The following is a 13783-nucleotide window of genomic DNA, read 5'->3' on the forward strand; positions in this document are numbered from 1 at the left end:
GAAAACATTTTTTTTGCATTACTTTTCTCACAATTTCGCGTTAAATACTCATCAGATACCGAAAAAAAAATTAAAAATTTTGAAAAAAATCAATTTTGAAAAAAATATAAAATTTTTCAAATTTTTTTCTAAATGCTCCATAATTTTTTTGCGTTATTTTTCTCACAATTTCACGTTAAATACTCATTAAATATCGAAAAAAAAATTCAAAATTTTGAAAATAAATCAATTTAAAAAAATAATTTTGCGTCCCCTTTTTTACAATTTTACATAGAATAATTCAAATGTTGAGAATTTTTTTTTAAATTTAAGTAAAGTTGAAAAATTGAATTTTTTTTAAACGGCATTAATTTGAAAAATTTTTTGCGTTATTTTTCTCACAATTTCGCGTTAAATACTCATCAAATATCGAAAAAAAAATTCAAAATTTAAAATAAAATCAATTTGAAAAAAAATCAAATTTTTCAAAATTTTTAAAAATATTTGGCGTCCTCTTTTTTATAATTTTACATTGATTATTTCAAATGGGGAGATTTTTTTTTTTTGAAATTTAAATGAAGTTGAAAAATTTATTTTTTTTAAACATTAAATTGAAAAAGTGAAAAAAATACTTTTTTGCGTTATTTTTCTCACAATTTCGCGTTAAATACTCATCAAATATCGAAAAAAAAAATTCAGTTTTGAATCATTTTGAAAAAAAAATTAAATTTTTCGAAAATCGAGAAAATTTTATTTTTTTAATTAAAATAAAGCTGAAAAATTTATTTTTTTTAAATTGGAATTTTTTATATTCCATATTTGATGAGCATTTAACACGAAATTGTGAGAAAAATTTACGCAAAAAAATTTGTTTCATCTTAATCGTTAATAATTCATGTTTAAGACTGCTGCTCCTTTAATTTTTTATAAAACTGATGATTCAGGAAAGGAAAACGCTTCAACCGATCGATTTTAAAATTTGCATGCCTCATGGGCATGTATTGAGCTAGAAAAAAACCTACGAACATCGGTACTTTCCGCAATATTTGCAAAGTAGTCGTTGATTTTTCAAAACAGCAGGAAAAGTAATTTTTTGCACTTTTTCATTGATGCTGAGTATATAAAAAATTTCTCATACATACCAAAACGCTCTTGAAGAGGTTTGATTCAGGTTTCTAAACCCCACCTTCCATTCGCTGTTAGTTCATGAAATATCGATGATCAAAAAAAGGTCACTTTTCAGTCAATAGCCAATGTCTCAATAAGAAATAATCGTACAGAAAAAATAACTGAAAAATTGAAGCTGATGAATCAGGCTAAATGAATGGTGTTGATTAAGACAGAAAAAAATTGTCTGAGACTATGTGGTTTTGAAAAACAAAAATGTAAAATTTTTGCCTTGCATTCTTTCTTTTGATTGTGCCGAGAATGATGCTCAAAATAATTTTCCAACTCACGATTTCAAAACTAGAATCTTCAAACTTCAAAATGCTTATTTTTTTATATTGAAATTCTTTAATAACAATCTTGAATTTGTTTGAATTTTCTTATAATTTATCAATTCTGTAAATTTCAGCATGGGGCACAAGTCCTGGAATAGTTTACATCACCGAAATAGCTAGCGTAAACCTGAGAATGTCGTTGATGGCGATCGCTCCTGCCTACGTATCTTTAGGTAAATATTTTTAGATGGTCAACCTACAACTTGATAAATAAATAACGAGCGTTCAAATAAAAACGTGGTCAAGTTGGTTCTGAAAATTTGGACGTAGGGCGTAGCGTATAGCAAATGAACTTAAACGTCATCTGTCAAAGCGCTATATCGCCGCTATCAATTTGAATATTTTCGTTTTAAAAAGCGTTTAAAATGGTGTTTTCTCAAGAACAAAAAGTGTTTATCATAGAGTCCTACTTTAGAAATGGACGCAAGATTGATGGAATATGGAAGTATTCTATTGAGGAATGTTTCATAGAATTTCAAAATCAATTTCCCGGCGTTGTTGAGTACAAAATTTTTCAAAGTGCAGTTCAGCGTTGTGTTAATGTTTTTCGTGAAACGGGCAGTGTAACAAGAAAAGAAGGAAGCGGCCGACCTAAAAAGCGGACTGAAGAATTAAAAGAAAATGTCCAACAAATAATGGAAAATGCGCCAAGAACTTCTGTACGTGTTTTATCACAAATGGTGGGAGTATCAGTCGGTACCTGCCACACAGTGTTAAAAAAAGATTTGCGTTTGTTCTCCTATCGTTTAACTTGTCAGCAAGAACTTCATGAAGTTGATTTTCCGCGACGGGCTGTATTTTGTGAATGGTTTTTAAACAACTACGGTGAACTTCATAATATCACCTTTTTTTCTGATGAAGCCTGGTTTCATTTAAGTGGTTACGTAAACTCACAGAATATGAGAATGTGGTCTTCTGAAAAACCAGATAACTTTTTTGTCGAGGGCCCTCTACACGCTCAAAAAATTGGAGTTTGGTGTGCTCTCAATCGAAGGAGGATTTATGGACCTATTTTTTTTAATGGTACTCTTACTGCGCAAAGGTATAGAGAAGAAATTATCGCTCCTTTTGTTAACCAGCTGGAAGAAAACGAAATTACAAACTTTTACTTTCAACAAGATGGCGCAAGGGCACATACGGCAGGCGAGACGATGAATATGTTGAGGGAAGTTTTCCAAAATCGACTAATAAGTCTCAATGCTGAACATGAATTTCCACCGAGGTCATGTGATATTACGCCGTGTGATTTCTTTTTGTGGCCTTACCTTAAAAACACTATTTTTGAACTGCCTATTCCTGATTTAAACCATCTGCAGGCTCGACTTATAGACAAGATTCGTGAAATTAACAATACCCCGAGCATCTTAGAAAATGTCTTTAATTCTTTGAGGAACAGGTGTGAAAAGTGCTTGGAACAAGGAGGGGGACACTTTCAGCAGCTGCTTTAATTTATTGTTATAACAAGGAGGGGGACACTTTCCGCAGCTCCTTTAATTGTTTGTTATTGTTATCACGATTATTCTTTAAAATAAAGTTATATAGTCATTAACGTTATTGAAACTGACAGCTGCTATACAGCTCGTTGAGAAATGAGGTTAAGTTGGTCGCTATAAGCTACGCCCTACGTCCAATGTGTCAGAGCCAACTTTTTTATTTGAACGCTCGTTACTATGTATTAGGTATGGTGCTGACATATCTCGGAGGTTGGATCCTGCATTGGAGGACTCTAGCTTGGATAAGCAATATCTTCATCGTAGTACCCTGCATAACTTGTATTTTTATACACGAGAGCCCCTCCTGGCTAATTTGGAAAGGAAAATTGGACGCGGCCAAAAAAGCACTGGATTGGATGCACAAATATCAACCCAATCCGAAAAATGCGGTAAAACTGAACTCATTTTCCAAAAATGAATTAAGTACTACCCGTAACTTCGATTTTATATTTCAGAAAGAAACGTACGCAGACCTACAATTTAATCTGCTACAAGAAGAACAGCAAAAGAAAAGGGAAGAAAACACAAACAATAATCACAAGGGAGCAAAAGCCATACTACTTGAATTTATGAAACCGACAGGATACAAGCCCATAATAATACTGAACGGGTTGTTCTTTTTCCAACACTTCTCCGGTATTTACATCACCATGTTCTATTCCATTTCTTTTATTGAGGTAGGAACAAGGTTTTTAACATTCTAAATTATTTTCGTGCCAACGTATTGTTTTAGCAAGCAGGCAGCAGTGTGAACCCGTTCCTGGCTTCTATTCTAATAGGCGTTGTCAGACTGATAATGTCGATACTAAGTATTTACATTTTAAAGACGTTCTGCAGGAGATCTTTAATGTTTGTCAGTACCTTTGGTATGGCCATCTGCATGTTCGTCGCTGGACTATTTACGAAACTGATACAAGAAAGTACGTATTCATTATAAAACAGTAAATACAGGGCGTTTCATTAAGTATGGGACGTAGCTTAAAGGGAAATTTACGAGATTAAACTATTTCACCTAACTTGAAAACTTTTGTGTCATGTTTTACGGGCAGGGTAATAGAGTTTTTGTCATAAATGACCGAATTAAACAAAGAACGATTAAAATTTGCTCGGCGATACGAGGTTTGATCAAAAAGTAACGGGCAATTTCAAATAGCGCGCGTTGTATTTTGTCTACGTATCAATTTTTAGGCAGCTTAGTTTATGTTTAGCGAGCGAATGAGTAAGATTTACGTCAGTGTTTTTGAAGATTTTTGTGTGTCGAAATGTCGGATCGGAGAGATTGTCCGATATTTTGTTTTAAAAAATAAATTAAGTGCAGTAAAGCCTTCAAGATGATAAATAATGCCTTTGATGACGATAATGTGTCATTGCCACGAGTTTATAAATGGTACAAATGTCTTCAAGAAGGCCAAGACCGAATTTGAAACGTTCAAGTCAAAAACCTCACGCGCGACGAGGGCGGTGCTTATGCGCGTGCCCGGCGCTACTTCTCCCTCGTGCAGACCGTTCATTAAAGTTAACTTTTACTGCTGCTAGCGCGTTTATTACACGAACTATCAACGTAAAACTTTTTGGAAATAAAAGTTTAACCCTTAAAAAAATAAAAATTTAAACAATTATTATGTACAAACTATCGAACCGAATTGGATGAAATTTGGTGTGATGATTCTATGCACTAAAAAGTTTAATTGGGAAAAGTATGAAGATCCTAGGTACTATTCGTGTTTGAAAAAAATTGACAAATAAACTAGCATTTTTTGAAATTTTGTAAATGATTTTTCCGATTTTTGTAATAACAATAATTATTTTTTCCAATTGCAACTAATTCTATCTTGTTCAAAATTTAATTACAAAACTTTTTTCCCTCTACCATTTTTGTCTAAAATGAATAGTTGCTAAGTTGTCGACGAGAAATCCAAGAAAAAAATGTTTTTTTTTTATGATCTAATTCGAGTATAAGGGGTGTTCCAGACCACCCGTCCACCCCTTCTAAAATCCAAAGTACAAGGTTATGTGAAAAATAGTTCAGATGAAAGTTACTGGTTTCCAAGGGGCGCATATTGTTATGACCTTGTGACCTTGAAGGTCATTTTCAAGGTCAACTTATTTTTTTTTTAATTGAAACCCTTATTTTCAACAGCAGATTCGGAAAGAGCGGAAAATTCTATGTTCAGATGATGTATCACGTGTGGGGTCCATTTGACCCCCCCAATGTTCCCTATCCCCCTATCATGTAGCTACCTTTTTCCCGATTTATTTGTAATAATAATAATAATAACAATAATAATAATAACAATAATAATAATAATAATAATAATAATAATAATAATAATAATAACAATAATAATAATAATAATAATAATAATAATAATAATAATAATAATAATAATGTCTTTATTTTTGAAAATTGTACATTGTACATAAGGCGAAGTCTAGCCAATGGCTACTCTACTTAACCTTATAAAAAATCTAATTCATATTAAATTATTTCGGATGATGTCTAAACGTATACAATGCGTGCAAAAAGGCATATAAAAATACAATAAAATATTACAGGAGCATAATTATTAAAATTGTAGGTCATATACCTACAATTGTCCGCTTTTTCCGAATCCAGAATTAAGAATAAGGGTTCCTACGTGAAAAATCAAAGTTGACCTTGAGATGACTTTGAAAATTGTTTCCAAGGTTAAAGTCAAGGTTATCAAAATATGTCACTTCAAAATTTTCCAACGTTTATCTGACACATTTTTCGCTAAACCTTAGTTTTGCAGGGTCGTTTGGGTGGAGAGATTCATACAAAAAAATTGACCTTCACGTGATCTTGATGGTCAAATGGACCCCACACATGATACATCGTCTGAACGTAGAATATTTTCCGCTCTTTACCAATCCGGGGTTGAAAATAAGGGTTTCCATTAAAAAAAAATCTAAGTTGACCTTGAAAATTACTTTCAAGGTCACAGACAAGGTCACGACAGTTTTGTGACCCTTGAAGACCAGTAACTTTCATCTGAACCATTTTCCACATGTACTTTGGATTTTAGAAGGGGTGGACGGGTATTTGGGACACCCCGTATAATAAATTATTTTCCACAGACGCCACAACAATGAAATGGGTACCAGTCGCAGCTCTCCTGTACTACGTGATCACGTCAACCATAGGCCTACTACCTATACCGACCATGTTAATCGCCGAACTGTTCCCTTTGGAAATAAGAGGAATCGGTTACAGCGTGAGCTACAGCCTCAACTGCATGTTCATGTTCGCAGCGCTACAAAGCTATTTCGATCTAAATGCGTTTTTCGGCGGTGCCACGAATCTGCAGTGGTTCTTTGCTTGCATATGCCTTGGTGGGCTGGTGTATTCCTACATATTTGTACCGGAGACTTTCGGAATGACTCTGAAGGACATCACCGAATATTTTAAGACCAACTGGCTTTACATAGGGTACAAGAAGGCAGTGAAAAGTAAATCCCAGCGACAGCAGGGAAATTTGAAAGGTGCTAAAGCGAGTGTGGTAACTTTTGAGAGTAATGGTGTAAAAGTGGAGAGCGCTAATGTTACAAATAATAATAAAATGGTTGTGTAATATGTGATAAATGTTTTACTGTTATTTTTGCAAATAAATGTTATACTGTAAAATAAAACTGGTTTTCTCTGTACAAGGTACAAGGTAACCCATTTTAAAATAAATAACGTTTTTTGTTTAAAATCTCTTCGAGATACAAGGTGCTAAAGTTAAAATAAAAACACAAGAGTGTTAAAAATTACACAAACCGACAAAATTTGGCCGACACCAGAAACTAGAATGTACACTCGACGCAAGATAAAGGCTGTGATAAAGCCCACTAAACACGAAACGTAAATGAAACGTTGCAAATGAGATGTTTTGCTAAACATTTGAAACATTAACTAGAAACGTTTCTGTTTCATTACAGAAATGTAGCACTTGAAAACTTCTTTAGTGAAATATAGCCGAAACGTTCCAATTGAAGAGAGTTTGAAACATTACTCGAAACATTCCTTTTCGATCTCGAAAACATAACAGACGAACAACCCTCTGCTTTTTTTGCTTATCTTATGGAACATTCGACATTAGTTAAATTTTGCTCCTAATCCCCAATCCCTCTCAAGCGTTAGTTCATTTGCCTTTATTATACAAACAGACATAAACAGAAAAAAAATTGTGCTGGCATATTTATAACAAGAACAAGTCTAGAAAAAATGTATGTTCGTTACTTCTGTAGACTGCGCGTAATAGCCCGAGTTTATTTGTTTCCCGTGATCCCGTGTGTCGTTTTCAATTCGTAATTCGTATTATGTTAGGTTAGGTTTGCGGTTTGCCAGTTTGCCTTGATTCGTTGTTCTCCATCTTTACTTTGATAATTTGTAGTGTGTGCAGTTGTGGTTATTGTAAGGTGCAAATAAAATAATGAATATTAATGCAATATGTTTAAAACGATATGTGTAAAGAGATTTCCAATTTTGCGACACATCTACCTAAACATAGTTATACCCACTACCTATTATAGACGAGGACAAGGGACAAGAACTAAGAAAATGGAATATGGACTATACGTTTCGATATAATTTGATGAGCAACTACTTAGTCAGTGAGAACTATTTGAAATATGGATGAATCAAGTGAAATAGACGTCATTTATTTTATATTTTGTACAAATGTTTATATTTGTTTATGTGTATAGGCATGCTTAAATAAAAGAGTTTAGGTATACCTACAGATATTTACTTTGTCAAGATATCATTTTGTATCCTTATTTCTGCTGTATAATTTATTATTATTAAAAGGATATATGTAATATTGACCATGCGTAGAAGAAATTATAACTTTATATTATTTTTCAGTAATGTTATTTGTTTTTCATGTACCTACCATTTCAAGATTCATAATCATAACTAACTTTTTCTAATTATCAGTTCGTCATTGTTACCATATTCATGATGGTCTCAACATTAGAAAATTTCCATTTCAGAAGCGTATTTGAACTATATAAAATGTGTAGCTTTTTTTTAATGCTTCTGATATTGTTTTGTGATATTTTTATTTGTACGATGAATGGCAAAATTCGTAATCCATATTAGAAACTTTTTTCAGTGGCTTCTCAAAAAGAAAGAAATTCTTAGTAAAAGTTGCCGCATCCCCAAACTAGAAGAGCATATTTATTTTTTTTAATATACAATGTAACTTTTTTTAGTTCGAATTAAGTCATTCACAATACAAATAAAAATATCACAAAGGAGTATTAGAGATATTTAAAAAAATACTCACACTATTTATACTATTTCAAAAACGCTTTTGAAGTGAAAATTATCTAAAGTTGAGAGCATTATGAGAACAATATGGTAATAAAATTATTATGTTACTCAAACATTTCTGAAAATATACTGAAACGTAAAACAAAAATACCGAGTGCATAAATGGAACATAAAAAGAATGTTACTGAAACCAATTTTTTGAAACATTTCATTGGAAACGTATTTTGGGGAGGACATCTTGGGTTTCTAGAACGTTACCAGAATGTTGCATGGATTTTTTAGGAAACGTTTCAAGAAAAATGGAAACGTTTCTGAAACATGTCGGAAACTGAAAAATGTTTAGTGGGAGGTTTCCAATCTGAATCTTATTTTGTTTGAAATATGACGGCTTAACCGCTTGTCTATATGGGGCGTTCCCATTAAACTCGTGTGACAATATTTTACCGTCACATCTGTCATTTTACGAATTTTGTACAAAAATGCTTTCCTGGTAGATTGGCATTTTTAAAATGGGACTAATCGGCAAACTCTTATAGCAGACCCCGTATGCATTTTTTATTATTTTGTTTATATTAAAAGAGTTGCATTTACATTACAATAGAACAATCGATTCATCCTAGTTAATAAATCTTGCGAAACGTCTACTACCTACTTACGAATAGTTAGATTGAATGGATTTAAGAAAATTAAATTTTTTTTTTTTTTATTTTGAAAACCCTGTAGCTCGAAAACGGCGGCCTTAAGAGCCAACGGGTGAGTAACAAAATTGCTTTAATTTTAGCCACAGAATGGACCTCTGGTTTTTCAGTACGCCATTAATGAACACTGTATAGGTTCCCGCAATGAAATCAGTTGAAGTTTCTTATAAAAGTTGTAAAGCATACAATTCTACATAAAAATGGCATCTTGACATTTTCTTGTACTATTAAAATTAACAGAGTTAGGGAGGCTGGAAAATGAATGAATTTTGTAATTTTTTTTCAATCTACTCTAAAAAATGTGACTTTACTTTTCAGAGAAATAGATATAATTTTTAATTTATAATAAGAAAATTATAACAATTTCAAATTTTTAATCGTTAATTTTAATGATGTAACAAAACTAAAACAATTTTTTTCTATACTATTCTATTGATTATTAATTATCTATAATGAAAAGATGCCTTCGAAATTTCTTTTACGTTTGTTTTTTAGACATACAAATTTATTTACCTTTTTATATTTTATTTAGCTCCTACGACACTGCCAGGACAAAGATAAAAAATCACGTTCGCTTTGTCGCACTCATGGTACCGAAGTTGTGGACAACTCGTATGTTTATGACAAAGATAGATTATTTCGTTCGCTATTGTCAATGCGCGTACGTCAGTAAACGTGTGTTTCTTTAAATTATTGTATGCTTAATATCCATTGTTCTCAATTTCAAAAAGGTAAATTGCAAACTAACCCTCATGTTCACCCCCAAAAATAATATTTCCGTGATAACTCGGGTTCTAATCAATATTTTGGAATGAAACAAAATGGAAATTACTTCTTATAAAAAAGCATTTATTGTGTGTAAACTATGTACAATATAATTATTATATATAGCAAATATATCCTATTATCCTTGCGGAGATTTGTATCCTTTATTTAAAATCCGTAAACCATGTGAACTGGTAAAACAACGAGAATTATGTTAATTTAGTTCTAAAGAAATGAAATGACACTCGCGCCCATCTCTCGTCCAAATCAAAGAAAATGTTGGATGCAATTTTAAAGGTTCTGTGATAAAAATTACATTATTACTCACTGTTTGTGTTTTTAATCTCTATTTTAGTAATGTTACAAAAGTTTTGCAACTATAACTAATTTTTTAGATATAAAGTTTGCTGAGAAATATTTACGTTCCTATGTTATTCCGTACAAATGCTTTTATCTCAAGTATTACAAATTATATCAAGTAAAGAAAACTTTATGTAACCCTAAATATTGCTGGGTAATGATTACGATGTTTTTATAAACCATTAAATATATTAAAAGGATTTATCAACTGTATTTTTTTTCCAATAAATATATCACAGCTTCCTAGTCATTTTTAATTAATCTAGTTTTTAAAAAACATTACAAAAAATCATCTGTTGTGGATAATTTATTGTTGATAACAATGTACATGGGATTTAGGAAAAATGTATATGTTTGAAATCAATTTCGTTTTTATCAAGTCTTTCAAATGTATTCCCTCCTTGTCAGCTGATTGTGACGTTGCCACATTAAGCCTCAAGTCAGACAGAAATGAAATTATTTGTTTCTGTTTCTAATTAATACAGCTGTACTGTGTTCAAAACTTACATTAGGTTTACATCAAAAATAAGATGATACTGTGTACTATCTATGGAAAAGCTTTGTTTCACAATTTCTACATTTTTTTCTCAGTTATGGGCACAAAAAAGAGCTGCAGCGTCCATCTTCGCCATATAAACCTATGTTAAAATGAACAACTTTTAACAACGATATCTCAAAATCTAGACTCAAAAAATATGACGCACAGAGGGAGCACTGGCTAATACGCTATATAAATTTCAGGTACATTGACAAGTGTCAGTGTCATAAAGGATAATAATGTTGTATGACTATTTAAAAGAATATTATGAAACTGCCACAGATAATACTGAGTTAAATGATGCTGTGCTAAATAATGCCATAAAACAGTTTAAAGACGACCATGAAAGAAGATATAATGAACTGTTACAATTTCTAGACGAATTCGTCAATTCCGAAGAATACAAACATTATTTGGAATGTAAAAGAAAAATTAGAAAACACACAGTTTATACACAATATTCCCCACAGGATTTGAAAGATAATGAACTAGAAGATAAATATCCTTTCACAACACAAACCAGAAAAATGTTTGTATTCAAACAATACTTTGATAAATATATCAAGAACAAAGAAAATACGGACATCGTGAATAGACAAAAGACAGGGATTGAAATGATCAAGGTAGATGAAAAATTACTCTATAACTATGCTTAATAATTTATTTTAGGAGAAAATGGCGAAATTCAAAACACTGTATGAAAATACTAAAGACAAAATAAGTCAAGAGAAAGAAAAGCAACAAAATAAAATTTTGGAAGAATTTTGTGAGTCTCTTAATATCGACGTCTCGACCTTGAACCTGAAATCAAGGAATAAAATAAGAGATACAGTTGTATGCTACCAAAAAATAAAAAATAGTAGAAACATGAAAGTTAAAAATAATATAATGGGGATAGTTAAAAAGTTAACTGAAGAATATAAGAGAAAAAAAGAAATTGACAAAACATTAAACAAAACTTATTTATATAAAATTAAAAAAAAGGAAAAAATTGTGAAAGATATGGAAATTGTTGGGGAAAAAATTATTTTGGTAAACCCCGAAATATCCATCAAGTAAAATTAAATCTTTGCTTGCATTATTGTAGAAACCAAGGAAAAAAGACGTGAAGAAAGAGGTGGAAATTGTGCAAGAAAAAGAACAAGAACCTCCCATGGTAGAAGAAGAACCTGTAGCGAAAAAGACAAAAAAAGGAAAAGACAAGAAGGGCAAAAAAGGCAGCGAAAAAACTAAGAAAAGTAGTGAAAAAGGAAAAGATAAATCAAAAAAGAAAGATAAAAAGGGGAAGAAAAACAAAGAGAAAAAACCCAAAAAGGATAAGAAAGCCAAGAAAGACAAAAAGGTATAAATGTTAAAAATATAAAATTAGGTCCGTAATTTTTTATATTTCAGAAAGACGATGAACTGCTTATACCTCCCATCCCTAAATGCAACTTACGGGAAAAATTTGGACCAGAAAATTACGAAAAAATGTTAGAATTACTAACAGACTTTGAACGTCTTGAGGATATTCTGGAAGACCAGCACCTATTGGCGCAGAAAAATGCTGAAGGAGAAAATGCGTACGACGACCGAAATTTCTTTCACAAACCAACTGCTCTAATCTTCAAAGTCTGTTACTTAAATGTTTGCACTAAAAAAATTTAAAGTTTTTTATTTGTAGAATTCGTACTGTGGGAAAATTTACAGGAAAAATCTGAAAATAATAAACACGAGTACTCAATTCCAGAAACTGAGATTACTAGGAATGGCGTTTACCGATCCTTACGATGCATTATTTTTTAAAGTCGAGCCGCTGTTTGGGATACAAAGATTGGCTCCGGGCTGTTCCCTACAACTAACCGTTATATTTACACCTGGGGTAGAATTTAAACAAATAGATGGAAAAATCATATTTGTCGCTTATAATAGACACTCCACGCGGTACCAAAAATTCTTTGTAAAAATTCGGTGTATCCCATCTTATTTTGAACTGAAAATATGCCCCAGTGATATTAATTTTGGAAAGATACCAATATGGAGAGCACACGGTATAAATCGCAAAACTATAAAGGTGAGGGGTGTCCCAAAATTCACGCAAGAAGTAATTTTGGTAGAAAATACAGGTTTTTAATTAAAAATTGTAATATAAGGGGGCGTCCCACCAGGAATAATCGCCACTCTCGATATCTCGGAAAGTACTGATCCGATAAATCTGAAAATTTGACAACCTAACAAACGCAGTAGGGCCAACACAGCTAAAATATTGAGAACTTTATGGAACTTCCGGTTACACCGGAAGCCGACATTAACTTTCTTATTTTAAGTATACAGGGTGATTCAGGTTTAATCTGGGTAACTTTAGGAGTAGATAGAACAGGTTAAAATAAAAAAAATTTCCTAAATCGCATCCTTTTCCATAGATTGAGGTGAAATTCGGAACACAAACACTCCATATGACCTTATTACATAAGCTTCTTAAATTTATTTGAACCACGTACCCTCTTAGAAGTGTATTTTGTGTGCTACCCCTCCCCCCTAATATTACCTATTTCAAAACTTCAGAAAAAATAAATTAATTTCAATAAAACAGCCACTTTTATCTCATTAATTTTGAAACGTTTTCGTTTCTTGTTTTTTTTCGATATTTGGCCTTATTTCTGAGATATTCAATGAAATCCGTGACAGTGTAGCGCCACAGCGCTTAAATTTCATTTAACGTTACAGCAACCCTTGAAAAACAAAACTCACAATGATTTGTATAAACTGACGTTAGTGAAAATCAACATTTTCAAAATTGCAAAAATGTTTAAAATATTTTAAAAAATACCTATTTTATCTAAGTTTTTTACTTATATCTTTTTACCTATGCATTTTGGAAGAATATTGAAAAGGAAAAAAAGTTTTAAAATTGAATTTTGCACAATATACTGTAAGTTAAAAATGTTTAAATTAATTACCGATGTTGCAAGATAGCAATAATTGATGAAGAAAAGGCACAATAATAAAGTTTTTTGAATAATTTTTTTTAAATATTTTAATTGCTCCGAGGGCATTCTAATTTTGGTAAAAAAAACTTTAGAGTATAATAAAACAGCACATCAAATTTCATTAAAATCGGTTCGATAGTTTTCGCAAAATAATTTTTTACTAAAAATTTTAAAATATTTTTTTCGAATTTTCAAAAT

At 31.6% G+C, this 13783-nt stretch overlaps 2 protein-coding genes across 4 annotated transcripts in view; one reads left to right on the top strand and one right to left on the bottom strand.

Annotated features, from left to right (window-relative positions):
* Positions 1-6625, top strand: part of LOC108903863 (facilitated trehalose transporter Tret1-2 homolog) — a 55574-nt gene extending 48949 nt beyond the window's left edge. For both annotated transcript variants that reach the window (XM_018706183.2, XM_018706184.2), the window contains exons 6-10: positions 1556-1654; positions 3161-3363; positions 3430-3651; positions 3708-3894; positions 6074-6625. In XM_018706183.2, coding sequence (XP_018561699.1) covers positions 1556-1654; positions 3161-3363; positions 3430-3651; positions 3708-3894; positions 6074-6567 — 1205 coding nt within the window. In that variant the 3' untranslated portion in view covers positions 6568-6625. The remainder of the gene's footprint in view (positions 1-1555; positions 1655-3160; positions 3364-3429; positions 3652-3707; positions 3895-6073) is intronic.
* LOC108903864 (facilitated trehalose transporter Tret1-like) overlaps positions 1-13783 on the bottom strand; it is a 45440-nt gene that overhangs the window by 14497 nt on the left and 17160 nt on the right. The window lies entirely within an intron of this gene.

Source organism: Anoplophora glabripennis, unplaced genomic scaffold (assembly GCF_000390285.2).
Source record: "Anoplophora glabripennis isolate ALB-LARVAE unplaced genomic scaffold, Agla_2.0 scaffold49, whole genome shotgun sequence".
Classification (NCBI taxonomy): Eukaryota; Metazoa; Arthropoda; class Insecta; order Coleoptera; family Cerambycidae; genus Anoplophora; species Anoplophora glabripennis.